The 27,169-nt window shown below is 41.3% G+C and overlaps 1 protein-coding gene across 1 annotated transcript in view; it reads left to right on the forward strand.

Moving 5' to 3' along the window:
- Positions 1-26,750, forward strand: part of LOC140491935 (uncharacterized) — a 93,507-nt gene extending 66,757 nt beyond the window's left edge. The window contains exons 4-13 of the mRNA XM_072590410.1: positions 994-1,335; positions 3,459-3,734; positions 6,247-6,585; positions 6,664-6,933; positions 14,660-15,004; positions 17,181-17,453; positions 21,282-21,617; positions 21,696-21,965; positions 23,428-23,537; positions 25,622-26,750. Of these exons, the coding sequence (XP_072446511.1) occupies positions 994-1,335; positions 3,459-3,734; positions 6,247-6,585; positions 6,664-6,933; positions 14,660-15,004; positions 17,181-17,453; positions 21,282-21,617; positions 21,696-21,965; positions 23,428-23,537; positions 25,622-25,708 (2,648 nt within the window). The 3' untranslated portion in view covers positions 25,709-26,750. The remainder of the gene's footprint in view (positions 1-993; positions 1,336-3,458; positions 3,735-6,246; positions 6,586-6,663; positions 6,934-14,659; positions 15,005-17,180; positions 17,454-21,281; positions 21,618-21,695; positions 21,966-23,427; positions 23,538-25,621) is intronic.
- The last annotated feature ends 419 nt before the right edge of the window (positions 26,751-27,169 follow it).

Genomic DNA, 27,169 nt, shown 5'->3' on the forward strand with positions numbered 1-27,169 from the left:
TTGGTTTGATATCCTTCTGAGTTGTTTCTGAACTCAATCCTGTTCTTTCCTGAACTTCATTTTTGTCAGAAAAGTCTTGTTCAATCTAAATTCTTCTGAACAGAAAACAAAGCTAATGGCCTTCAATATCTGATACTATCTGTCATGAACCCAACAGTATTATCAATTTAGTCCACAGAGTCACCTCTTTCTGAAAAAAAATGAATTCAGGTCATTGATCTTTCAGGATTCTCTGATCTTGATTATTATTTTCGAAGAAATATATCACCTGACTGCTTCAAATCATTGTGAATGTGTAGGGAACTAAATAATGGAGGAGATCTGAGTTCATTATAATCCACTTGTTCAGACATGTTGTAACACACCTCTGAGCAGGTGGGGCTTGAACCCAGACCTTGCCTCTTGCCTCAACCTCTCATCACTAGAGCCTTTGGTACCAGGCTCCCACTCTTGATGAGCTTGCAGTAGAGGAGGCTTTTTTTTCCTGTGTTTGTCAAAGTCCCATCTCCAATGCAATCATTCTTCCCTTGACAGTAACTCCCCATTCCATCCAGACCTTTTATTTGCAGATCTCCTTCACATATTTGCAGATAATGATTTGAATGTGTCCGGTAAATGATCAGAGTGAACTTCAGACTTAAGATGTGACTGAAGTCGCCAATGGTCAACAGGAAGTTTCTGAATGTATTGAAACAGGTTGTCAACTTTCACAAAAAAGGACTTGCTTCTGAAGATGATTCACTGGGAGTGAGTTTAGAGATTGTATTTGCCTCTATTGCATTCTAGACTGGGGGAGAGTGCACCCAGGAAATGCTTATTTGCCTGCCAACTCAGAAACACTATTACAGGGAAAAAAATTGGAAACCTGTTGTCGGTGCATTTTTACAAATTTCTCTCCCACTCAAATAAATCGATGATATTAATCGTGACATAAATTAGATGAAACCATTGTGATTTTATATTTAACGCTACTATTGTTCCTCTTTCTAACAGGAAACCCAAATTATATTTATTTTGTGGATGGACAAGATGATATTTCATTAAAAGGACCAGACAATCCTGGAGAGGATACTTTTGTCTGGGAATGGGAACCACACTCAGGGCAAGAAAAACAGCAGCTGATTACTTTTCAGAAAACAAGAAAAAGTTGGTTCACTGTAGAATGGAGTGAATACTATAGAGACAATAACTGGCACTGGTCGCTGGACTACGATCATTATTCCCTTGATCTGAGACTTAGAAAGCCCAAATTTGACCTTGCAGGATTATACACCCTGTTTCAGACACAGCCGAATAAAGTCATCCTGAAAAAGTACAACATCTTTGGGATCAAAGGTGAGTGAAATATCATTTGGAAAGATTCAATAAACTGACTGTCTGTAAATAATTGGACATGTGATAATGGGATTGTATGAGCTTTAGTCATGCAGTGCACAAAGTGCATGAAACACTAGGGGAAACATTCTGTTCATTATTCCTTTTGAAATTGTCAAAATGACCAAAACTATCTTGACAATTTCAACATTAGCAACAACTGGATCAATGTATATAACAGTGAGTTTGTAGAACAAATGTGTGTTCTGACAGTTCAGTGAGAAACCGTCACGTGAAACCAATCTAAAAGATGTTGCTGTGTAGTTTTCTTTCAGGACCCAAAAGGGCCTGGGCCTTTGTTGTTTGGGCCTCTTGTTGTTGTTTGGCTTAGTGGCAGTTTTATCGATTTGTGTGGAGGTTTTCTCACTTTCAGACCAAGTGTGATCTTTTGCTGTATCTTACTCAACTCATCAAAATAAGTACCTCACTCATGCCATGAAGCACCCCTCTGCCCTGATTCTAAACCATACCTATCACCTGCCCTTGCTGAATGAACTCACCACACACCAGATATCTGCCAAATGCCTGCATACATCACCACTACCCCACATTTGAATGATGGCATAGAGGTGGGGATATCCAGAGAAAGGCTTGTTCATTTCCTGGGGAACGTGCTGAGGAGGTCATGGTATCAGAGCCTGGCAGCATGGTCGAGGTTGCTACCCAGAACTCTGCTGTATCCACAGACAAGAATGGCCAGCAGTGCTACAAGAAGGTCAATGGCCCTCTCTGCTCAGCCAAGATTAGTGCCACCATCTTCTCTCTGCTCCTCATACGTAAACTCTGCTCCTGCCCCCAACTCCAACCACGGCCCATGCCCTGTCACTCTCGTTATTGCATACAACCTCCCCCACCCCATTACACATTCAGTGGCATCCCCTTCCCAAGTGTCATTCACTCCCTCTTACCCTTAAACCTTTGCACTCACTGGTCAAGGGTGGATGTCTGTCTGTCTGTCTAGGGGAAGCAAGCACACTTTGCAGTAGTGTATTACTGTGTCGACTCCAAGATCCTGTGTGATCCCTGGCCTTTCAGGGAATGATAATCTTTTCAACCCAGTTTTAACACCGGTGCATTGATGCTGCACAAGAGAGGCAGGGACGTCATGTGAAAACCACCCTCTCACAAGATTTATGTATTCCTTGCATATGTAGTGAGCTGACATCTACATAACTGTGAGAAAACTTGCTCCACCCCAAGCTGGCAAAATGCTCACTTCTGTGCATGGCCCCAAACTTGATCTCCAAATTAGAACATTATGTTCAGTATGTCCTTATTTTAATTGTTGTTACATTGAAGTGAATTGGACCTTCTCTCCCAGATCAATGATCTAACACTGCCTCATCCAAGTCAGACTTCATACACTAGGACCAGTGATCAGAGCCCCGTCCCAGAGTATCACATGGCTCACAGGGTTGAGGCACCAGAGTGTTTGGAATTTGGAAGCTAATGGATGCTACTGTTTACAAAGACCCTTTTGAAGATCTAATCATTACTGGCCATTTGTCAAGTGGAACTGCATGTGAGGGAGAGCAGTTTTAGAACAAGCCTCTCCTGAAGGGCCATTCATCTTGGAGGCAAATACTTGGAACCATGCTCAGAAGCATTTTGGGAGGCCACTGATTGAAGTTTCCAGTGGGGCTGTGATGACCCTGATGTCTTGTGGATCATTGTGCAGGAACCCAGCGCCTATGTCGACTTGTTTATTCAGCACCGAATGGAACGTGAGCCTTCTCAATGTCTTATGATGTTGTGCTACCTTTCAATCACTTCACTGTCAATGGTGGTCTTGACATCCCCAAATACCATCCAAATGACGTAACCATATTCTGACCCGACATCCTCCAACAAGTTCATAGATAAAGTGTATTATTACCTCTGCTCTCTCTCTCACGGTTAGAGCAGGACTCAAATTATTTGTCTTATTCTCCTAATAAGATGCTCTGTGTGTAATTTGTTCTTAATTGTTTCTGCAGAAAGGAGCAAGTGCTCAGGAAGGGCACATGAGCAAGTCAGTTCGATCCTTGTCACTGAATTGTACCTGGCACTGATTACATTAATCATTCCTTCTGTGTTTTCCACAGTTGAATCAAGCGCTCAGAACTCTTACCCCAGGGTGGGCAGCGATGTTACCCTCAACTGTGCTATCTCCAAACTCTCGGATACAGTCTGTCTCCAATGGAAACGGAGAGATTCATCTCGGCAGAATGATGGGAAAACCGATCAGATTCGAGTGAATAACACAGTCTATCTGATGGTCAAACACATTACCGTGGAGGATCAGAAGCTGTATGTGTGTGAAGTACAGGAAAATGGATCCATGGTTCTCAAAGTGAAACAAGATATTTCCGTTTATGTGGGTAAGTGCAGTTTCCTCATTGTGAATATTAAAGTATTACTGTTATAAAACTGTTACATATAATGTGATCACGTGAAGCTGTACCTTCAACTGAGAACTCCAAGAACTCAAACTTGCGGCAAACACCTAACTACATGTCTCACAGATTCATCATATTGTATTTCTGTTTTTCTTCAAAACACATTTGCTGTTTATAATTTATATTATAGACTTATTTGTTGAAGTCCAGATATTTTGGTTTCCATCTCACTTTAAGGTGATATGGAATAAGAAACATAAACATGCCCCTTGCTCCCATTACTATCTGTTTACAGCTGGTGAAATGCTGGCATATTCAGTCATCTCTATTTTTCGATTACTTACTGACAATGTGGAAACAGGACCTTCAGCCCAACAAGTCCACACCGACCCGCCGAAGCGCAACCCACCCAGACCCATGCCCCTACATTTACTCGTTCACCTAACACTACAGGCAATTAAGCATAGCCAATTCACCTAACCTGCACATTTTTGGACTGTGGGAGGAAACCGGTGTACCCGGAGGAAGCCCACGCAGACACAGGGAAAATGTGCAAACTCCACACAGTCAGTCGCCTGAGGCGGGAAATGAACCTGGGTCTCTGGCGCTGTGAGGCATCAGTGCTAACCACTGTGCCACCGTGTCGCCCTCCATTTCTTCTCCATTTCATACAAATTTAGGTCAAGGTGAAATTGCCATAATCCTACTCACTCATTTGGAAGAGATGACTGCAAATGCTTCACCTGAGGGTCACCATGTTTTAAATTCAGGGTTGAGTTGAGAAGATGGAGATTTTGTGGCAACCTCAGCCAATGCAGGAACTGTACCTTCTCGGTTTGTATCCCTGTGCAATGTATATCAGCTGGTCAACCAGCTGAGCTAACCAGCCTCCATTATTAATGCTTACTGTCTACTCCAAAATACTACATTGAGCTTTTATCCTCTTCTTCACTCAAAGCCCACCCTCAGCTTCTGCCATATCCATCTGTCCACCTTCCCTACTCTATGTACACAACATTGGTCTCATGGTCATCATTGCACTTTTAATTCCTGATCTTGATTTGAATTCAAATTTCACCATTTACTATGGTAAGATTTGAATCCGGTTCATTATTTAAGTTCATTATTTCACTATTAAGTCTAGTGATATTACCACTCAGCCATCATCTGCCCAATCTTTCCCTTTTAACCCCTATCTCTTGTCATTCCTTCTCCTTAGCTATCCAACCAGAATGCCAAAATGTGAACTTGTGATAATTGTCTTACGAGAATGGAGTAATTAATTAATATATTTGCCTCCATTACTGCATTGAGTCCTCTGTATCTGTGACAGCATGAGCTTGCAATCAGGACTGACAGCTGAGATCCTGGGGTTGGAGGCTGAGGGGGTGAGAGATGGAATATGTGGACGGTGGAGTTTTCCAAAATCTGACTTGAGGCAGAACGGAGGTTTAGCCTTTCGCTGAGGCTGGAAGGGGCTTTCTCCAGATCTTGGAATTCTATCTGCTAGATCTGGAATGACGAAACTGTCAGAGGATGGCAAAAGTTGAGTACTTCAATCAGTGGACAGGATTGGTTGAAGGCTGTGGAGAGCAGGTTTGTGATAACAGGCACAGGAGGGCAGGTCTGAGGTATCAGACAGAGGAGGGCAGGCTTGTGGGAGACAGGCAGTGGATGGTCAGATTGTGGCATTCGGGCAGCGGGGATGTTGTTCATAGCATCAAGCGGTTGAGGAGAAGGTTGGAGTGCAACCAAAGGAGGGTAAGGTTTTAGGACGGGCTCCAGGCTGCAATGTGCGGTTGCGCTTTGAATGAAATGCCAATAAACACCTCGACATCTGCAGGTGAGATAGTAAACCCACCACCCATGGAGTGAGAACTTCATCGCTGAAATTTAGCTCAATGGTGAGAATCTGGTGATTTTACCTGCTACTCAATTAATTCCACCCTGTCTGATAATTCTCACACCATTTCCGAGACAGGCATATCCTATTGCACCTTCCAACAATCCCAATATCACAGTTTAACTGCAGCTACCACTCACAGCAGGAATATATGTTGTTGCTCTGTGTCAGGAATTTGATGTTTTAGAACAAACAGCAAAGAACAGAACAGCACAGGAACAGGCCCCTTAGCCCACTGAGGCTATACTGATACAGGATGCCTTTCACTGCGAAAAACCTTTTGCCTCTATTCAGTCTAAATCCCCCTGTTCTCTTCCTGTTCATATATCTGTGAAGATGCGTCTTAAATCCCAATATCATTCAAAGAGAAACATCATATTAAAGTGAGAAAAGATTTCCCATTTCTACATATCGATCTCACATAAATTCACTATGTTTAAGTAGTTGTTTTGATAAAAATATGATGATATACTGTTTTGATGATCAACACAAATATTTTAATGCAGTAATAATCAATGATTATTTTGCCTTTTTCCTGTTCTTGCACAAACATAATGTCCTAGCATGTGGTTCTCTGTCTCTCTTTTCTAGATTTATATGGAAAGAATTACATCCTTTATCGCTCAGGCACAGATCACAATGAACTAAATCTGGTTTGTCATTATGTTGGTCATACCTTTGAAACTGCTGAGTGGAGGTGGAGGTCAGATCCTCAACATCAGGACAACATCATAACATCTGCTTCGAGATCTCAGGCCATCAATATAAATCCCATTCACTTTGGGAATCGACTGGTCCCCACATCATCAACGTTTAATGGTGCAAACTTCAATGTGAGGATTGTCCCTGTCCTGTTTGAAGATGCAGGAGTTTATACATGTTCCCTGGAATCACATAAAATGGTGACCATTACAGTAATCACAGTTAAAGGTAGGGGACAGAATGTTGATGCTGCTTTCGATGATCAAGCAATTGTTTAAAATCTAAATGATTTTCTGGTTTACACAGTCACAGCGGAACCCTCTGATACAGAGACTGAGGAAGACTCCATTACCCTGACCTGCTCTGTCTCTGATGTCACTGAACCAATCAGACTTGTTTGGATCAATAGTGATGATAAAATTGTTGAAGAAAAGGCATTGACTGAGACGAATAGGGAAGAGAAATCATTGAGACTGATTATTCGGATAGCTGACAGAGTCAAAGGGAAGTGGACATGTATTTTGTTTCATCAAAACATGCCTCAGATTTCAGTCCCGTACTATATGGAACACAGTGGTAAGTGATTCAGGGCTTGGTCTTATACATATAATCCAAAGGAAATATTGTTACTACTTATTGCTCTACTACTTACTATTTACTACTTACTGGCAGCAGTAACCCATTCTTTATATCTTGTGAGTGACCTCTACAATGGTGCAGTCTTTCAGAAATTTTCCCTGAGATAACACTTTACTGTCCGCGTGACAAATTGCATAATCAGTCATTTATCACATTCAGGTGAATTGGAAAATGGATGACCATTTGTCAGAGAGTGTTCAATGTTCATACCTAATGTTTCATCAAGTTTGCAGCAAAAGCTGACAATCTGCATGAGAAGGTAAAATTGTAAGCGAAGACTACGTTTGAACCAGTTTACGTATGCAAATCTTGAGAGATTAACAAATATCCTTCTCTTTAACTCATAGTGTCAGAATCATGTGTAAGAAGGGGGAGAGGATATTGGAAAATACGCAGAGATCACACTGATTTTAAACAAAATAGTTCAGAAGTGTATTTAATCGTTATCAAGCATCATAACAGAGGCATAGAAAGAAGGTCTGATGACTAGGCAAGTGCTTGAGGAGAGTTTCCAGTGACCTAGACTGACCGTGGAATGGTCAGGATAGATTGCCCTTTGGTAATGGACTGAAATTTTCTCAAATGGTCCCTAACCGTATGGAGAGTGACAAAGTCTAGCTTGATTTTTTTTCTCTGTCCTGCTCACACATAGAACAGAGGACTCTCAGAGCAGATATCAATTTTTCTGGAGAAAACATTTAACAGGTGAATTATTAAAAGAGTGCCTTGTGTCCAAGTGTTGGTTTTACTTCTTTTCGCAAAATCTTCTAAAATCTTTATCTCTCTTTGACAACTCTCTCCTATTGTCTTGCCTTTCTTCATTTCTCCAATTAAATGTGCTCTGTTTTCCCAAATCCCCACCCCAACCCATCACTACCTCTGGACCTTCCTGCTTTCCTGCCACTACCCTGACTTTATGATCTGGGGAGATTAGGGCTCGGGTCCTTCTCTGCATCCCTTGGTAATATCTGGTGGTCTTATTGAGACACTCACATTTCCCCATTATGAAGAAACACACCAAATGTCCCATTCTTCTCTCCTTTCGAACTTCCTGTCCAATACTGTACTTGATCTTTATCCCATCAATTTGCTTCCCATCCGACTGACTCATCCACTATTGATCAATGCAATCTCCCATTGTCTCAGCTCCTACTGCCATGAAATAGATCTCCATTAAAAGTATCCATGCACTTGTGAAAATAAGCCTTGTAATTGTGGAGCTTATTGCAGATAATTGGATCAACATCATGGCCTTCACAGAAACCTGGTTGAGGTTTCTGTCCATATTGCTTCCTTTCCATATTGCTGCAGGATCCTTTCCAAAACCATCACAATTTTTAGGTTATCAAGTTATTTCAAGAGCACTTGAAGTGTCATAACATTCAAGGCTATGGACCAAGTGCTGGAAAGTGTGACTAATGTAGATTTAGAGTCATTTTTTGTTGGTGCAGACCTGATCAGCCAAAGGGCCTCTTCTACACTGTATGATTCCCTGATTCTGAATCCTTTATGGCCCCAAATGAGACCAGTCAGACCACTGAGTTGTAGATTTAATCACCATATTCTGGCTTGAATTGCATCCTTTCTCCTCTGGTACATTTTCCTCTGTTGCATATCCCACTTTGTTCCATCCCCCATCCATTTCACCTATCATCCTTGTTCTTTACTGCCCACCAATCAAATTGTTCTCACTGAGATGTATTTAGTGCTGTCCTCTCTCAGCTTTGCACCAAATCCTTTCCTATCCTTGGGAGATTTCAACTTCTGTCTGAACTCAGCAAGTTCTTGGATCAGTTTCCCACTATTCACCCATTTTTCACATTATCTCTCCCTACCATATAAGCTCTCCAGTTCATACTAACCACCAGTCTCTTGATATCATTTCATGCAGTATCACTATTCCCATCAAATCAATCAGGTGAGGCTGTCTCTGATCACCATTCCCCATCAATCTCTATCTATGTTGCCTTCTGTTTCTGATATTATAAATACATGTGTCTGAGCACTGCTTGCGTGTGCAGACTGTGAGCTGTTGAGGAATGCAGCAGTTCTGGGAAGGGGAGCACTACAAATTAAGAAAACAATACATTAACTGAACAAAGTAATTTGTCATGACAGGTGCCACAGCTGCAGAATGTGGAAGCTTCTGGATCCTACTCAATCCATGTGAAGCCACAACTGTAGGGTTTGTAGCTAATGGAGCCTCGGCCTGTATTGAATGAGCTGGAAAGGGTCAACTTTATTGCTGATCTCTTGTTGCCCATAAGAAGGTTGTGAGTATTTGCCTTCCTGACCCTCTGCAGTTCATTTAGTGTCGGCAGACCCACAATGACTTTAGGGAGGTAAATACTTGTAAGTACCTGCTCCCAGAATGTGTCGCCAAATTCTATGTAATGTTGAAATTGGTCTTTCCCAAATTTAGACACTCAACTTCTGCATTATTCTTATCTCCTTCTTTATCAAAATAGCTGAACAGATGGGGATATCCCGTCAACAAGTGTCACAAATCTAGTCACTATTTTATTCTAAAAGCTGTTCCATGGCTCAAGGATACTCTGTCCTTGATTTTTTTCAGATGAATAATAAACTGGACTGGGCTTTGATCAGTTTGGTTTGGTACAGACATGAAAACGATTTGGAGAGGCCTTTTGTTTATTTGTAACAGATTAGACTTCAGTTCAAAGTGGCCATGTTTTAGAAGTGAGCTGTATAATGAAAGGGGATTGGTCAGCTCTCTCGCCAGGCAGTTTTAGTTGAGTCTTGAACTGATTGGAAGATCAACAGGGAGCTTTCTGAGAACTCTCTCTTTTTCAGCCTTTCAGCTTCAACCTGTAACCATGTGTTCCATTTATACTGCTTTTTAAAGGGAGCTTGCTTATTAAGACTGTCGTATAGATTCGGATTAGCATAATTAAATAGTTCTGTCGAGGTTCTTCATTCTGTTCTTTGTGTTTCATTGCATAACTTTGTGAATTCATTTTTATTTGTTTTAAAATCTAGTCGTCAATCTAGATAACTTAATCTGTGTAATTTTCACTGTATACTTACTGAAACAAATTGCAAGTCCTGATCTGAGCTGCCTGCTTAAGAGTGTTTTGAATGGTCAGGCCTAGTCCATAACAGATTGGGGGCTTTTTACAAGATTTTAAACAGCAAGTGATAGGTGCTAATGGGTGTTTTTGGGTGTTGGTTTCATTGGGTCGACAAAGCTTGGGATAGAAATGGCTCTTTCAGTCGCCAAAAGTTTTCTGGATGTGGATGGTTTGACTTTGGAGGTTTTGCAAGAATTAAATAAGACCAAGTTGCAAGAATTAGCAAACAATCTGGGTGTACAAGATGATTCAGGGTTTAGATAGAGTTGACCGTGAGAACCTTTTTCCATGTATGGAGTCAGCTATTACGAGGGGGCATAGCTTTAAATTAAGGGGTGGTAGGTATAGGACTGATGATCGAGGTAGATTCTTTACTCAGCAAGTCATGAGTTCATGGAATGCCCTGCCAGTTGCAGTGGTGGACTCTCCCTCTTTATGGGCATTTAAACGGGCATTGGATAGGCATATGGAGGATAGTGGGCTACTGTAGGTTAGGTGGGCTTGGATCGGTGCAACATCGACGGCCAAAGGGCCTGTACTGTGATATGTTTTTCTATGTTATATGTTCTATGGATTTGAAACTGGATGCTTCAGAAAGGAAAAGAGAAATAATTACAGCAATAGCTCAGCATTTAAACTTGGTGGAGAAACCATCAAAATCTATAGAGATGGCAAGAATTCAAGTGCAAATGAAGCAACTTGAGTTAGAGGTGAGAGATAAGGAAAGGGCAGAAGAAATACAACAGTTCAAGTTTGGACTAAAAGCAAAATAGAGGGAAAAAGAGAGAGCAGCAGAAGAAAGGAAATCAGAGTGAGCAGCGAAAGAAAAAGAGAAAGCTTTTAACCTTCAAAAACTGACACTTTAACAGGAAAGACAGCATAAAAACCTGCAGATAAAGGCTGAGGGTAGGCTTAGTGATGAAGAGAGTGAGGAGGAGCAAGCCTTTGGTAATCAGAAGCCCAGTGAAAAACTGTTTAAGTTTGTTCAAGCATTGCCTACGTTTGATAGAAGGATGTGGAAGCCTTTTTCATGTTATTTGAAAAGGCAGATAAACAAATACAGTGCCCAGTGACAATGGTGTTTTGTTGATCGAAACAAAACTTGCAGGTAGGGCTAGTGAGGTATTCACATCCCTATCAGAGGAGGGACCTGGAGATGAGGAGATGAAGAAAGCCATTGTAGGTGCATATGAGCTTGGACCCAAAGCTTATAGACAATGTTTCAGGAATCTAAGGAGGGACCCCGGTCAAATTTAACTTGAGTTTGAAAGGATCAAACAGAGTAATGAACAAGAGCTTTAAAAATCAGGCAAACCCTATGATGCCCTGAAAGAAGTAATTATTTTGGAGGAATTCAAAAATTCACTGCCTGAAGAAGTGCAATCTCATGTGGAAGAGCGGAGAGTTAAAACAGCAAGGTTAGCAGCTGAAGTGGCTGATGATTATGAGCTGGTCCATAAAACACAGTTTGGCTTCCAGAATCAATTTCAGTTCATGAGGGATAGAAATTGGGGCAAAGAGAAATCCTCATGTGGAAAGGAAAAGGTAGATCTCAACGAATATCATAAGGACAGCTTAGCACAGGGTAAAACAAAAACCCTTCACAGGGAGAAAGAAATTAAAATGCTCTGGTATTTTCATTGTAATAAACTGAGCCACACAAAATCACAGTGTTGGTGGGCTAGGAGGAAGCCAGATGTAGAGAAACCAGACAAGTCTGGAAGTTTTGTTGGATTAGTAACAAAAAGTACAAGGGAAATTAGACAACTGCCTCAGAGTGTACAAGATGATCGGAGGTTGATTAAGGAGGAAGTGCCAGATCTGCTGAAAAAATGTCCATGCAAGGATAAAATTTACTCACATAGGCCAGGAGCAGTAGGTAAGGAGGTTACAATATTATGGGACACAGGGTCCTCTCAGTCTCTAAAGCTGAACGATGAGGAGATATGCACTCCTGAGGGACTATTGCCAGAAAAAGTGATGGTAACAGGAATTCATGGTGCGACAAGAAGTGCTCAGTTATGGAAAGTGAGGCTAGAGAGTCCAGAGTAAAGTGGAGAATTAGTAGGGGGAGTACTGGACAAACTCTCAGCTCCTGGAATACAATTTGTCCTTGCAAATGATATAGCCGATTCACCAGGAGGCATGATGCCTAATCTAGGTGAAAAGTCAGTGATGACACAGGCAAATGAAGACATGGAGAATGTTTATCCAGGAATTTTCCCTGACTGTGTGGTCACAAGATTACAGAGGCACAAGCTGAAGCAGGAGAGATCAAAAGCTACAGATAAGGAAGCTGACATAGTGTTACCTGAAACATTTTTTTAATCAAGTAAGTGGAACAGAGAGGAGCAAATAGGTAAACATGCCAGTTACTTTTGCTCGGCCACATTCAGTTCCCAGAGGCCGAGCCCTTATACAACACATCGGCCTCCTCACTGAGTTCAGCTCGCCATGGAGGTTCAGTCCATGCACGGGAATTGAGGCAAGACAGGTAAGAAGTTCATTCCAAACAGCTGACCGTGGAACAAAGAATAAGTCTCACCCCAACTTCCACTCCCATATCTTCTCCAAACTATCAAAGCTGCTGGTTGCAACTAGCCAGCTGAAAAGCTCGTTTCCCAAGGAAAAGGAATGAAACCAGTTCTGCCACTGGCTGTAGTCAAAGTCAGTTCCTCAGAAAGAGAAAACAAAACGGCCCTGCCAAAAGACAAATGGCCCCACCATATCCCGGCTGTGGCCAGCTAGCTCAAGATCCAGGAACCCAGCGCAAACTGGGTATGGTCAGCCAGGTCAATGGCCAGCCAGCTCAAGAGCCAGGAGCTCAGGTCACACTGGCTGTGGGCAGCCAACTCAAAGGCCAGTTCCTCACAAAGAAATAAAACCACAAACAACTCCCCACCCCACCACCCTCCACATCCGACAGGGTCACTGACGGTGGTCAGCCAGCTCAACATCCAGTTCCCCACAAACAAATAAGACCAAAAACAAAAACCTACAGCAGTACAGTGGCAGTCGCCAACCAGCTCGAAATCAGTCTTTAAGTGTGGAGATACTAAAACTCCTGTTTATCTTTGTTTTTCTCTTTTTTTATGTCAGTCACCTGAACAGAGGAGATTAATCTTCTGGTTAGTTTTGTGTTCAAAACTTCAACACTACTGTCAAACTACGGTAGAACTTATTTTTCCCTGGCACCCATGTCGTGTATGTGTAGGTGTAGGTGTAGGACACAGTGAAGAAGTGCAGAAAACTTTATTTGCATTCTACCATCAGAAAGAAGAAAAAACAGCTGAGTGGCTAGTGACAAGCTGTGCCCATTTCATCAAGGGCAATGCCAAAGTGAATGAAAAAGTGAAGAGAGAGTCAGGATTAAATCCAAATAGAATTGGAGGGGAGCTCCTGGTTATTGTTATTTGCCCACAAATGAGGCGATTCTAATCTTCTGGTTTTATATATATTTTTAAAGTAAATCCCCACACTACCGCCAAATAGCAGCAATGCTTATTTCTCCCCAGCACCCATGTCGTGTGTGTGTAAGTGTAAGACACAGTGAAGAACAATGAGGGCATAAATCTTTACTCATATTCTACCACCAGGAAGAAGAGAAACACCCGAGTGGCCAGTGACAAGTAGTGCCCTCCCCATCAAAGGCTTAAGTGATAGAAAAAAAAGTGAAGGGAAGGTTAGAGAATGAATCAACATAGAATTGGAGCGGATCCCCTGGTTATACTTTTTCCTTTTATTTACAGGAGCACACCTGGACAGTGCAGATTGCCAGCCAGCAAGCTCAGAGTCTGTCTCCAGAACTGTGGAGATTCTAAAACCCTGTTGAAAAATATTTTTTCTCATGCTTTTGTATACACTGCCATACTACTGCCAAACAGTGGCAGCGCTTATTTTTCCCCAATGCCCGTGTCATGTGAGCAGGTAGTGGATACAATGAAGAACAATGAGGGCATAAATCTTTATTCCTACTCCACCGCCAGGAGGAAAAGAAACACCTGAGTGTCCAGTGACAAGCAGTGGCCTTTTCAGCAAAGGGCATTGCCAAAGTGGTCAAAAAAGGGAAGGGGAGGGTCAGGATTAAATCAAAACAGAATCAGAGGGGATCTCCTGGATATATTGGTCAGCCAAGGCTTTCCTCGTTGTCTCAGATTAACTCAAGAACCTCTTAGTCAATGGGATCAACCTGGTTGCAATTACTACACATAATGACTTCAAAACTTACAAAGTTACAGTCACTATCCACAAAATGCTTGCTCTCTGACACTTAAGCCACTTGACCGGCTGAATCCCCTCTGATTAGATCTAGAACCCCTCCATCTCTCATGGGATATCGATGAAGTGGCAACAAAACATGCATATTGCATTAAAAAAAATTAAATACATCTTGAACACAAAGACCTTTGCTCTGCGAGCTACAAAGTCTTTTACTCTTGTGTGTTTGTGTTGTGTCATATCTGAGTCATACATAAGAACTTATTGGAGACAAATTTTCCAGTTTTCAATATTACACCAGTAAACATTGAAATTTATTGTCTCATGTTATCTATTTTAATTTTCCCTTCCAGGATACCTCAATGAAAGGCATTTTCTCCATCAGGAAGAGTACTTTTTATTGAAAGGACCAGACAATCCTGGAAATGGCTCCAGTATCTGGGAATGGAAGCCACATTCAGGCCGACAAACTACAAAACAATTGGGAACTTTTCACAGAGAAGGTCAGCAGTGGGCTGTAAAATGGAGTGATGATTACAATGATACACCAGACATTTCTCAGACAATACATCAGCAGTGTGGTACCCTCAACCTGTTAATCAGAAATCCCAGCTTTGAACTTTCTGGATTGTTTACCTGGACTCAAACACAGCCCAGTAAGAAAATCCTGAAACAGATTGAACTATTTGTGATCAAAGGTGAGTAGCAAGAAGTGGAAAAGTTTGAACAAAATTATTTCCTGCTAATCCACGTAAATTCATAGATCATTGGAATCCATTCCTATTGAGTGATGGCACAAATAGGAATTGGAAACACAATCCCTCTATTGTTGTGGTGGGAATCTTGGTTGAGACTGGGTCGATTATCTTATTAAAGCGAAGTTGCTGCATTTCAAGGTCTTCAAACGGGAAGAATTTATTCATGTGCTATGTAGTATCTACACGTACACCAAACATTTTTGCATCTCTTTTTGGGATCCTTTCCTCCTGGTTGTCACATGATCTCTTACATCATCACTAACATTTTCAAGTCTATAGACTTTGCATCCACCTGTATAAAAGAAGTGTTTTTTTAGTTTCCAGAGCCCATTGAAGGTAACTGCTTATTAACATTTCTTAGCACATACACTTTGCATGAGATCAAATCTGTTAGATCTCTCTCCAAAGTCTCGTCATTAACGTGATTTTTTAATCACTGCTGATGCAGCTTACTACCTCCATATTCAAATTAACCCTTTCCATTACAATTTCAGAGCAAACTGATATCAAATTTGCAAACTATCTAACTTAATGTTAAAGTTTCCATGAAGAGAGAGATGGCGCCAGCAGTTAGGGAATGGAGTTTGGTACAAGGATTACGAATAAAATGGTCTCATACTTCCAAATATTTAACCACCTAAACTAGAATGATTATCTGAATAAAAAAGAGAATGGTCACTAAAAAGGTCATTAAAATAAGTGGATGGATTGAGGATAAGTAACTGTGATTCTCATTTTCAGCTTTTGTTTCCAATCTTTTCTTTACTTTCATATAATTTAAGAGAAATTTGCCATGGAGAGAAATAGAACTGTAGGTATCAGTACGGTGTTCACAGTGAACACTGATGATGGTGACTTTGGTCTTTCGATTATGTAACTGCAGCAAATTGCATCTTATCTAAAACTAGAGGTTACATCAACATTGTGACAACACAGAAGCAAACGTGAGAGAAAGTGGAGAGATTGATCAGAGTATCGCGAATAGACATATGGAAGCTGACCAAATGTATAGAATCTTCCACATCTCAAGGTACTGAGCTTTGGTAACTGAGGGCCTCAAATTAATTCCACAGAGGCAGGTGCCCCATAACTTAGTCACCCTTTATTTCCATGTGAGGAGTCCTTGACACTCATCAATCTCCCTCACAGCCTGGTCTCAAAGTGAAGAAACTGCCCAAGTGTTCAGGAATGTGGAGGTTCGATACATTAGTCAGGTGAAATGTAGAATAATAGAGTCGGGTCTGGGTGAGTTACTCTTTTGACTTGTTGTGACAAATGGCCTGTTTTCACACTGTAGGGATTCCATGAATCTACAATTTCTAACACTCCTATTGTCATCTGTCACCAAGGGCTCACTGATTGGACTGGATTAACTGCCTCAATCAGGGAACTCATACTCTTTAATACACTTAGTTGACCTCATTACAATCACGTAAGTGAATCATTCAGGATGAGTTAAGGGTCTCATTCCACTCCTGCTGGGTTTAACTCAAGGAGAGGGCCTGTCACCAAGCAGTATTCATCACGGTTGTCAATCATTTGCAGGTGCTGAACCTGAGACTGGGTGGGGCTCCATCTATCAATAGTAGTCAGTAGCAATGATCAAGGTAATGGTCAACAGGTTGGAGGTTGTTTGCTGGAAGAACGTCCTTACACCCTTGCCATGACCATCCTGAACCAGATCGAAGGGTGCTTTCTGGAAGAACGCCCTTACACCATCCTGCTACCCCAATCCTAGAAAAGCACCCACTCTCGCTGGGCTGGACTTCCATCCCCTATGTCTTGATTTCAGGTGAAGACAGGACAATGGCCACACCAATGCCTGGTTGGAAGTGGTTCAAAAGCTATCTTGGGTTTCCAACAAGCTCCATGGAGAGCTGGCAAAACCCTCAAAACCTCAAGTAATTTCAAGCCATGTCTTTGGTTAATGTTGCCAAGAAACTGTAGGTAGAAAAGGAATAGGGAATGCCAAGGGAAATAATCTGTGAACAAAAGCTTGGAAATGTGAATGTCCAGTGTGAAACATGGCTGGTCAGCATCTGAGTCTATCTGTTGAAGAGTAAGATTTGCAAGCAGCTTTCTGAGATGTATAATCATCATGTCTCTGTTTTTACAGTTGAGGTCGATTCACAGAGGCCTGTAATGGGCAGTGATATCACCCTCAGTTGCACCATCTCCAGACTCTCAGATACTGTCAGTCTTCACTGGAAACAGAGAAACTCTTCTCAGGAAAACAGGAGGATCAACACTGATGAGATCCGATTGAATAACACGGTCCATCTCATGATTAGAAATGCTGGAGCTGAAGATCAGAATTTATATACATGGGAAGTTCAAGAAAATAACTCCAATATTCTCACTGGAAACACAAACATTGATGTGGATCAGAGTAAGTCCAGAACTACCGTAAATAGATGGTCAATAGACACTGATATAAAACCATTCCCCACAAAATAGAGTGAGCACTTTAACACTGTCAGATTCTCATGCAGAATATGATCTTTGTCTCTGTTGTTAGATTTTTAATGTCATAACAAAATGGTGAATTTATGAACTCATGTCACCTATCAGGCAAATTTACTAGAACCATTTCAATTTATATCAATTCATAAAAAAGAATAAAAGCTATCAATGAAATAAGATTGAGGTCATTGTAGTTGATATTGGGACTGAGAAGTACAAACTGATGGAAGGCACTGACATTACACAAGATTTGGGTCTTTCCTGGGACATTATCTCAATGGAACGGGTGACTTTCAAATGTTCTCAGTGTGTCTTACACTCAGAGATGTTTATTTACTGTACCTGAATGAAGGAAGGTATAGCCAAGGGATGTAAGGAGAAGACCCCTTGTGATTTAAATTGGTTATTTGTGACTCTTGTCATTCATTCCCCTGTCTCCGTGCTGCTAATGCTGAGCATGAATGGTAAATGTGAGGGAGTACAGGTCTTTGTGTATTTCTGGCAGTCACTGAGCATCCTGCTGCACTTGACTCTCCTGAAGGTACAATGATGCTCCTCAGAAGACCTGACTATCAGTTGACCCACACTCCCAACTCAATCTAACAGGGACCACCCTGACCCACTTGAACACTACTCTGATTTATCCTGCTTCTCCTTGGGAGCCAAACCTGTCCATGGAGACAACCAGACACATGTATATTGGAGCCAGTATGGTACTGGTTATACTGATGGACTCCTCCTGCTCTGAAAGACCTCTCCAGATTTAACCAAGCATTCAAAACTGAGAAGGCCTATTGTCTGCGGCGCAATGACTCTGGTGAAGAGGTGTGTTACCTTTATATGTACACTTGGCCCCAGGAATTTGTAGGTAAAAACAGTGATTGCAGATGCTGGAAACCAGATTTTGGATTAGTGGTGCTGGAAGAGCACAGCAGTTCTGGCAGCATCCGAGGAGCAACAAAATCAACGTTACGGGCAAAAGCCCTTCATCAGGAATAAAAGCAGATCGCCTGAAGTGTGGAGAGATAAGCTAGAGGAGGGTGGGAGTGGGAAGAAAGTGGCATGGAGTACAATAGGTGAGTGGGAGAGGGGATGAAGGTGATAGGTCAGGGGGAGGGTGGAATGGATAGGTGAAAAAGAAGATAGGCAGGTAGGACAAGTCATGGGGACAGTGCTGAGCTGGAAGTTTGGAACCAAGGTGAGGTGGGGGAAGGGGAAATGAGGAAACTGTTGAAATCCACATTGATGCCTTGGGGTTGAAGTGTTCCAAGGCGGAAGATGAGGTGTTCTTCCTCCAGGCATCTGGTGGTGAGGGAGCGGCGGTGATGGAGGCCCAAGACCTCCATGTCCTTGACTGAGTGGGAAGGGGAGTTGAAATGTTGGGCCACAGGGCGGTGTGGTTGATTGGTGCGGGTGTCCCAGAGATGTTCCCAAATGCGCTCTGCTAGGAGGCGTCCAGTCTCCCCAATGTAGAGGAGACTGCATCGGGAGCAACGAATGCTATAAATGATGTTAGTGGATGTGTAGGTAAAACTTTGATGGATGTGGAAGGATCCTTGAGGGCCTTGGATAGAGGTGAGGGAGGAGGTGTGGGCCCAGGTTTTGCAATTCCTGCGGTGGCAGGGGAAGGTGCCAGGATGGTAGGGTGGGTTGTAGGGGGGCATGGACCTGACCAGGTAGTCATGGAGGGAACGGTCTTTGCGGAAGGTAGAAAGAGTTGGGGAGGGAAATATATCCCAGGTGGTGGGGTCTTTTTGGAGGTGGCGGAAATGTCGGTGGATAATTTGGTTTATGCGAAGGTTGGTAGGGTGGAAGGTGAGCACCAGGGAATTTCTGTCCTTGTTACAGTTGGAGGGGTGGGGTCTGAGGGCGGAAGTACGGGATGTGGACGAGTAGTGTTGGAAGGCATCTTTAACCACGTGGGAAGGGAACTTGCGGTCTCTGAAGAAGGAGGACATCTGGTGTGTTCTGTGGTGGAACTAGTCCTCCTGGGAGCAGATACAGCGGAGGCGGAGGAATTGGGAATACGGGATGGCATTTTTGCAAGAGGTAGGGTGGGTAGAGGTGTAATCCAGGTAACTGTGGGAGTCGGTAATAAAGGCAGAGAGCCTGAAGCGCAGGAATATGTCATCATTATCTCTGAGCAGCCATCCTTGAAAAGCATTTATCCCTGACAATGAAGCAGGAATGTGAGAGTTATGAAGACTGTAGACGTGATGGATATCGGTTTTCAGGACACCTCTTCAGATTAATTAGAAGTAGTAACAATGATCCCAGCTGAATTGGACCCTGACCAAGTGTAAACCTTTCCTGAGAATGAATTCAGCTACATTATAAAATGGTGCTCTTAGTGTGCCATGTGGAATACCAAGCAACTTGCAACATTTGTCAGTGTTTAATAGGACATTTCTTCAAGTGACATTGCAGCTGGTGGTGTTCCCACATATCTGCTATCCTTGCCCTTCTTGAAGGAAGTCTTCAAAGGTTTGGAAGGTGCTCTTTAAGGTCTTTGGTGAATTTCTGTAATGTATCTTGTAGATAATATACACTGCTGCTACGGAGTGTTGTCAGTTGAAGGAATGGATGCTCATTCATAAGGTGCTAATCAGCGGGCTACTTTGACCTGGATGGTGTCAAGCTTCTTGAGCATTGATGGAGCCGTACCCATCCAGGCAAGTGGGGAGTGTTCCATCATACTCCTAGCCCGTGCCTGGTAGATGGTGGACAGGCTTTGGGGAATCAGGTGTTGAGTAAGTTGCTGCAGCATTTCTTGCCTGACAGTCAGTATGTCAGTATACCTTCAAGAAACACAAAATGTCAACATAATTTTCAGGGATATGCCTTCATGACATACTTCTAACCTTCCTTATACTTTCATGATATCATCACCGTATTACAGCATGTAATCTGATCAAGGGCTAGTAGGATGTGGGTAAGGATGTAGCCAGGTTAGATTAAGGAAGTAGTTTCGTGTTCGTCGGTTGGGGACTGTAGTGTTCATGGTTGCAGGGGGTGATTTGAGTTTCCCAGCCTCAAACCAAATGTTAAACTGTCTAATATTTCCTGCTCAGTGTCAATGCCTATCATTTGGTATCTATGTGTGGTTAGGACCAGCTGATCAACTACTTGTCTTATACAAATTAACTCCTCTTTACTCTTCTACTGGCTAAAGGTCTGAGGCTAATCCAAGCTTGACTTCACTCTTTGATGTAGCAAACTTTGATGGACCTTTCTATGTTTCTATTTCCATTGGACCATGGAATAACATCCGATTGAGATAATTAGCATCCAAGAGAATGATTATGAGACATTTGATGTTTCATTGCTGAAGCAGTTCAACTAATTCAGATCCAAAGAAAAGACATATTGGACTTGCGTTTGTTATTGCCATTTTTCTCTTCAAAGATGTTGCCAGAGTTACTCCAGCACTTTCTATTTTTATTTCAAATCTCCAGCATCTGCAAAATTTTGCTTTTATTTAACCAATTGCCTCCAGGCCTTGTGGAAATGATATCACTTGGACAGGGAGATTATGTTGAGGGAAGATAGACCTTGTGCCACAACCCATTACTTAATTCAAAAATAGCCTAGGTGAATAACCAGTGTACTCAGATCCTAATCAATCTCACTAGCCCAGTAATGTTCTCCCAGATGACATAATGCAAGAAGATGGTACTCGGCCTCATTGAATTTCTGCCCCTGTGTTTTGACTGTAACGATCTAGCACGTTGTCTTCTGATTCTCTTTGTTGCAGACTTACATGATAAGAAATACACACTTTATCGGTCAGTCACAGATCACAGTGGACTCGAACTGGTTTGTGAAGTTGATTCAACGATAATTAAAACTAAATGGACCTGGTCTTCACATTTAAAGAATGAAGACCAAGAAATAGCTTCTACTTACAAATCAAAGTCTGTCAACATAAACAGGGCCTACTTTGGGAGTCGATTGGTCCCTCCAGTGAGTAATGTCACTGACAGGTTTTTCAGTGTGCGGATTGTGCCTGTCCTGTTTGAAGATGCAGGAGTTTACAGATGTTTTCAGGGATCAAATAATCATTTGACCATTAACCTGATCACAGTTAAAGGTAGGGGATAAAATGTTGATGATGTTTTCATTGATCAAGTCATTGTTTAAAATCTAAGCGATTTTCTTGCTTACACAGTCACAGCGGAACTCTCTGATGCAGAGACTGAGGGAGGCTCTGTTACCCTGACCTGCTCTGTCTCTGATGTCACTGAATCCATGAGACTTGCTTGGATTGATAGCGGTGGTAAAATTGTTGCAGCAAAAACATTCAAGGAACAGAAGCAGGAAGAGGATAATTTACAACTGATTACTCAGGAATTTGATAGAGACAGCAGCTACTGGGCATGTATTTTGTTTCATGAAAACATACCCAAGGTTTTAATTCCTTATGATCTGAAGCTTTACAGTAAGTGTCTCAGATTTTATTTGAAATACATTTTTAGTTACTTCTTTTAAAATGAAAATGACTTGCTTTTCATCCCTTTTACGTTTCACATTACTGAGGGTTCACAATTTAGCTTTACAAGCAGAAGTAATGGAGTGAAACTGAAAATGTGTATTTCTGCCCATTACGTGTATATAAGGTAACTGGTAAATGTTGAATCCCCACTATCAACTTTAATACATCTGGCTTGTAGTGGACTGGAACTCTGCAGACTTTATTCCATTCCATTAGGTTCTATGTATATGATTGAAAAATATGATGTTATTCTGTCTCTACCCCTCAATCATATCAATTCCATAACTCTTGAACACTTCTGACATTGTTTACCTGCAGCAGAGTGATATGTAATGGTTTTTCTCAAACTGTGAGATTGACAGCACATAATTCCACACGAGCACACCAGCCCACTAATACACACAGACCAGGGGTTGCACTTGGTTTCTTGATGTGGCTTTCTGTACATTCCTGGAAGGGTGAAACATAGACCTGTCTACAGTGTGGTATGCCATCCACAAGGGATAACATTCTTCTGTGAGCAGTAATCAGCCACTTCTTATCTCTGGAGCAGAAGGGGTCACAGAGCAGTTTGATTTGAACAGCTTCTCATCTTTGGAAGGGAAAAAAAATTCACGCTAACCTTTGAATTGATCAGTGATGTAAATTTGACATTACCAGACTGATGATGTTGGGGACGGTTCAGAGTCAACCGCTCACTTCCCGAACAGCAGGATTACAGATTATTATAAACAATGGCCAAAAAGAAATTGTAAACTAGGCATCAGAAAAGTAATCTACTTTGACACGGACAGTAATATGATGGTGATTGATCTCCAGATTTCATGACAGATCATATTGAATGTTTTATTTCATCGATTAAAATCTTGACCATGTCCAGGCGATGGGACCTGACTCAATTGAGCAGAAGTGTGTCAGGACTCTGTCTGTCTGAGTAAATTGTGCAATTACTTTATTTATTACCTGATCGCATGTTCCAATAGTGGATTGAGATATTGCACTGCAATTTTAAATGTAACATGCCTGAGAAAAATGTTATTCTTGTCATGAAACATTCTGAACCATCCATTGTTGCAAGGCTGGATATGAATAATATCAACAACATTGCATTTCTCACAATACTTCTGGTTTGGAAATAGTTTCCAATTTCAGAGCTGTGGCTGTTTCACGCCTTGATGGCACAGTACAGCTGAGATTGAGAGCTCACCACCTGGACAATCTCAGGGGTGAGTTTGGTTTCATCCACTATGGCAAACATAACACTTTTACATCGAATCAGTATAAAGAAACAAATGATTCAATTACTTTCCACACTCCTTTTTTCATTCACACAAAGCTGATTAATTTAATTTTCAACTTTGGATGAGATGGAGACTTTAACTGTTATCAACCTCTTTCTTGTTCACAGTGAACGTGAGGCCAGTTCCAGTCATTTGGATCATTGCAGTTTCTGTTTACTTGGTTACTAAACTGGTCTTCGTTGTTGGCTTTATCTTCCACATGAAGAAGATAAACAGAGTAAGAATTGTTTTTTATAAATCTTGATTTAACTGTCAACTGTCCCTGAGGAAACTGGTGCCTTTGGACAGATATTAGTGATCCAAACTGAATTGTCGTATGTGATTAATAAATTGTTCATTAAACTCATTTAAAAGAATCATAATGAGTAGAGTGCAACAGATCAATTGATCAAAATTGGATGAAATTATAAACCTTGATTTTTTTTCCTGACTTTCCTATCAGAAACCCTCTTTAGTCCCATTATCCTCAAGGAAGAAACCAGAAAAAGCAAATAGCTCCTTCCTTGTTTATCAATGAGTGGACATGCTCAAACAAGGATGCTGTTCTTTGAACAGTTTTCATTGATTCTCACAAATAGTCCTCTTGTAAATTATGATGTTGAAATACGTCAAAAAACAATATTTGAATAATTAAACCAAGAGCTGTAAAATTATAATGAACTGAAGATACCTTCTGAATATTTACAGTTTGCTCTGATTCTTGTTGCTGTAATTCTTGATGTTAGCGATCTGATGTCTCGAGAAGGCTTCAGTAGAGTTGGGATTCGGAAATCCACTTGTCGCCAAGTAAACCGCAACCTCTGTGGCAGGTTTGGTTTTGCTGCTTCACTGATGTTCAAATCTCAGTCAGCTCCAAGAAAAAGACTGTTTGAGAGAAATCTATTTGATTTGTGTTTGAGGAAGGGGTTTTTCAAGGCCGTGAACACTTGGGTGAAATTAAAATTGTGCAAGTATCTTCCAATAATGCCAAGAACTGCAGTTTATAATTTCTGCCAGGTTAGTTCCTTCTATTTGCTGAAGCCTATCGGCTGGGTTTCACTGCTACCTGGCCGATCCTGTTCTGACAAGACCCAACCAAGGTTCACCAAGTTAGTACATTGCAAGATGGGATAGCCGAAATTGATGAGCTCCTGGGTGAACAGGAAGAACTGGCTCCACTTCGTTATTCACCCACTCCCTCAATTAATCACCACAAGCTAATCTTACAAAGAATTCCTTCCCACGTGGAAACTTCTCTCCTTGATTGGATGAATTTATATTTTGACAATGAACAGTTGATTTTGAGATTCTTGGCTTAGAAGGTTGATTGAAAATCCTTTGTCCTGTTTCTTTTTGACAGTGGCTACCTGTCAGAACTCAGAGTGACAGAGATCCTTTTCACTGTCTTTCTCCTGCACAGTGTTGGGGTTTGGGCTTAATAGCCTGTCTCAAAATTGTCACCTTCAAAGCACATTGGTGCACACATGAGGATGTTAGGTCACTACCACAAACAGAGTAGAGTTGAATCTCACTTCTAAACTCTGTTCCTGTGTATTAGCGAAATGGGGAAAATATGTTTCTCCTAGACTGCTGTCATTTTGTTTTACCATCTTGCTTTCAGACTGAGATACTCTCAGGGAATTATGGTTTGGTTTGTAAATCTTTTCTCAGAAACCAAAGTTTTGCCAAGGGGTGGATTTATTGGATATTACTATATTGGAAGCATTAATTACTAACGTTTATAGGATCTATTATTCTGTTAAGTTTTCCAGTATAGTTAAGTTATTCCAAGTTCTTCTTTCATCTGTGTATTTTAACAATAGTGTTTCGATAAATTCTGTTTTGCGTATCATCGAGTAGTTTGACCAATCAAATTGCATCTGGAACACAGCAAATTACATTGGTTGTTAAAATTAGACAAAGTCAGAGTCTAGGTTACCTTCCAAATATTTTGAGGGGGTGGGGTCTGATTTGATCCGTAACAACAGTCACGGAGTTTACGTTTACAGTCATTTTGTTGGCTCTATATCCTTGCTTTTGATTTTAGAAAAGACACGTCTTGTAACTTAAAATTTTTATTTGTGAGTCAATCCAGTGAGAAGTTTCAAAGTTTTCTCTCTACTCCTTACAAAGCTGACTCCCCAGAAATAGGAAAAAAAATCAGTTTCAACTGTTGAAATGATCTTATTCACAATGAGTCAGTGGTACATGAGACAAACTCTGATTCCTTGTACATTCGTAAAATTTCCTTTGTCCATCACTTCCTTATTAATGTTTACCCTTGAAGGATTAAATTTGAAGTAATTCTTTGCCTCTTGTTAGAAATCAAGCAGCAGGATTCTGGAGAAGGCAACAAGAAATAAAGAAGCTGTTGGATTACAGATCCTGAACTCTAGCCCTGATTTGTGATCTCAGAATGAATGATGTGGCACAGACATACCTGGGCGCAATGAGATCTTCACTCCTATAAAACAAAATTAATCGAACCTTGAAATCATTCATGTTAGTTTTATTCGGGTTATATCTTTGATGCAACTTTCGTGTCGCTGGATTCATTTATGTTGTGACTTGTGCACATCTATTGTTACAATATCCGTATTATTTTACTTTCCAAGTGCTAACTTTCAAGGTGGCTGTGTCATATTGCATTCAATGGTAATTGTTGTGGATGTTGGTCTGAATTCCTGATTTCTGCTCTTGGCTGGTTGAGTCACATCCTGCAGTGACCGTTTTACACCTCTAGGGATGGATGGGTGTGATGTAGGATTTGTGATTTATACCTGTTTCAATATCATTGATTGCTGTGTTGATTGGTTCATTCTATTCTATCTTCATTTCATTTGTTCATTAACTTGTTTCCTGGTTAACCAGAAATCTGCCTGATTCAGTACTTGTGTTTCAACCTTGTTAAAACAAATAAGATTCCTGGCAGGGAACTGACTTCTCCAGTAATAACATCAGCTGGGATCATAACACGGTGATCTAGCACTACTGCCATGTGTAAAGTTAAAAAGCTCGCAGTATGGATTTGTAACTGAGAGGGGTATCAGCCGGATTCTCTCTGCAGCTGAGTTGAATAGAGTTGATCTGTTTGAACATCCACTTTGAGAATTTACAACAGAATTTTAATGCCCAATGAACAACTCAAATGAAGACAACATGTCTCCTGTGCATCTCCTGGAAACAATGATATAAAGCAACTGTGGAATCACAAGGGAACATTGTCTCCATGCTCCTCTGGGAGGAACTGTTTGGGATATGACCAATTGTGTTTAAAAAAAACAATAAAATAATCAATAAAAAATCACCATGATGAAAAGATGGAAAATAATTTTGCAAATTAAAGTTATAATGACAACTATTTTGGGGCTGATTTACTGAGATATCCTTCACAATCATTGACACTCTCAGAATGGATTGTTTGCTGATTGTACTGCGTGATGGTGATGAGAAGGTGAGGACAATCCCGTTAGGGGAATACCAGATGACTGCTGGACCCTCGGAAGCACCAAGGATGGGACAGAACTTAGGTGTGCCTGTAAAACAGATCCTTAAGTTATGAGGACAGATAGATAAAGTTATGAAGAAGTCTCATGGCATTTTTTGTTTTATTTGCTGAGTTTAAGGGCGGGGAGCTCTGTTAGAACTGTATAAATGATTGGTTATGCTGCAGCTAGAGGTTTGTGATTGGTTCTGGAAACCACATTGTCAAAGGTATGTGATGGCACTGAACTGGGTGCAAAGGAAATTTCTCAGGATGTTACCTCAGCTGGAAAGTGAGATTAGACAGAATTGGAACCAAAAGAGCTGCGGATGCTGTAAATCTGAAACAAAAACAGAGAGTGCTGGAAAATCTCAGCAGGTCTGGCA

Source organism: Chiloscyllium punctatum, chromosome 20 (genome assembly GCF_047496795.1).
Source record: "Chiloscyllium punctatum isolate Juve2018m chromosome 20, sChiPun1.3, whole genome shotgun sequence".
Classification (NCBI taxonomy): domain Eukaryota; kingdom Metazoa; phylum Chordata; class Chondrichthyes; order Orectolobiformes; family Hemiscylliidae; genus Chiloscyllium; species Chiloscyllium punctatum.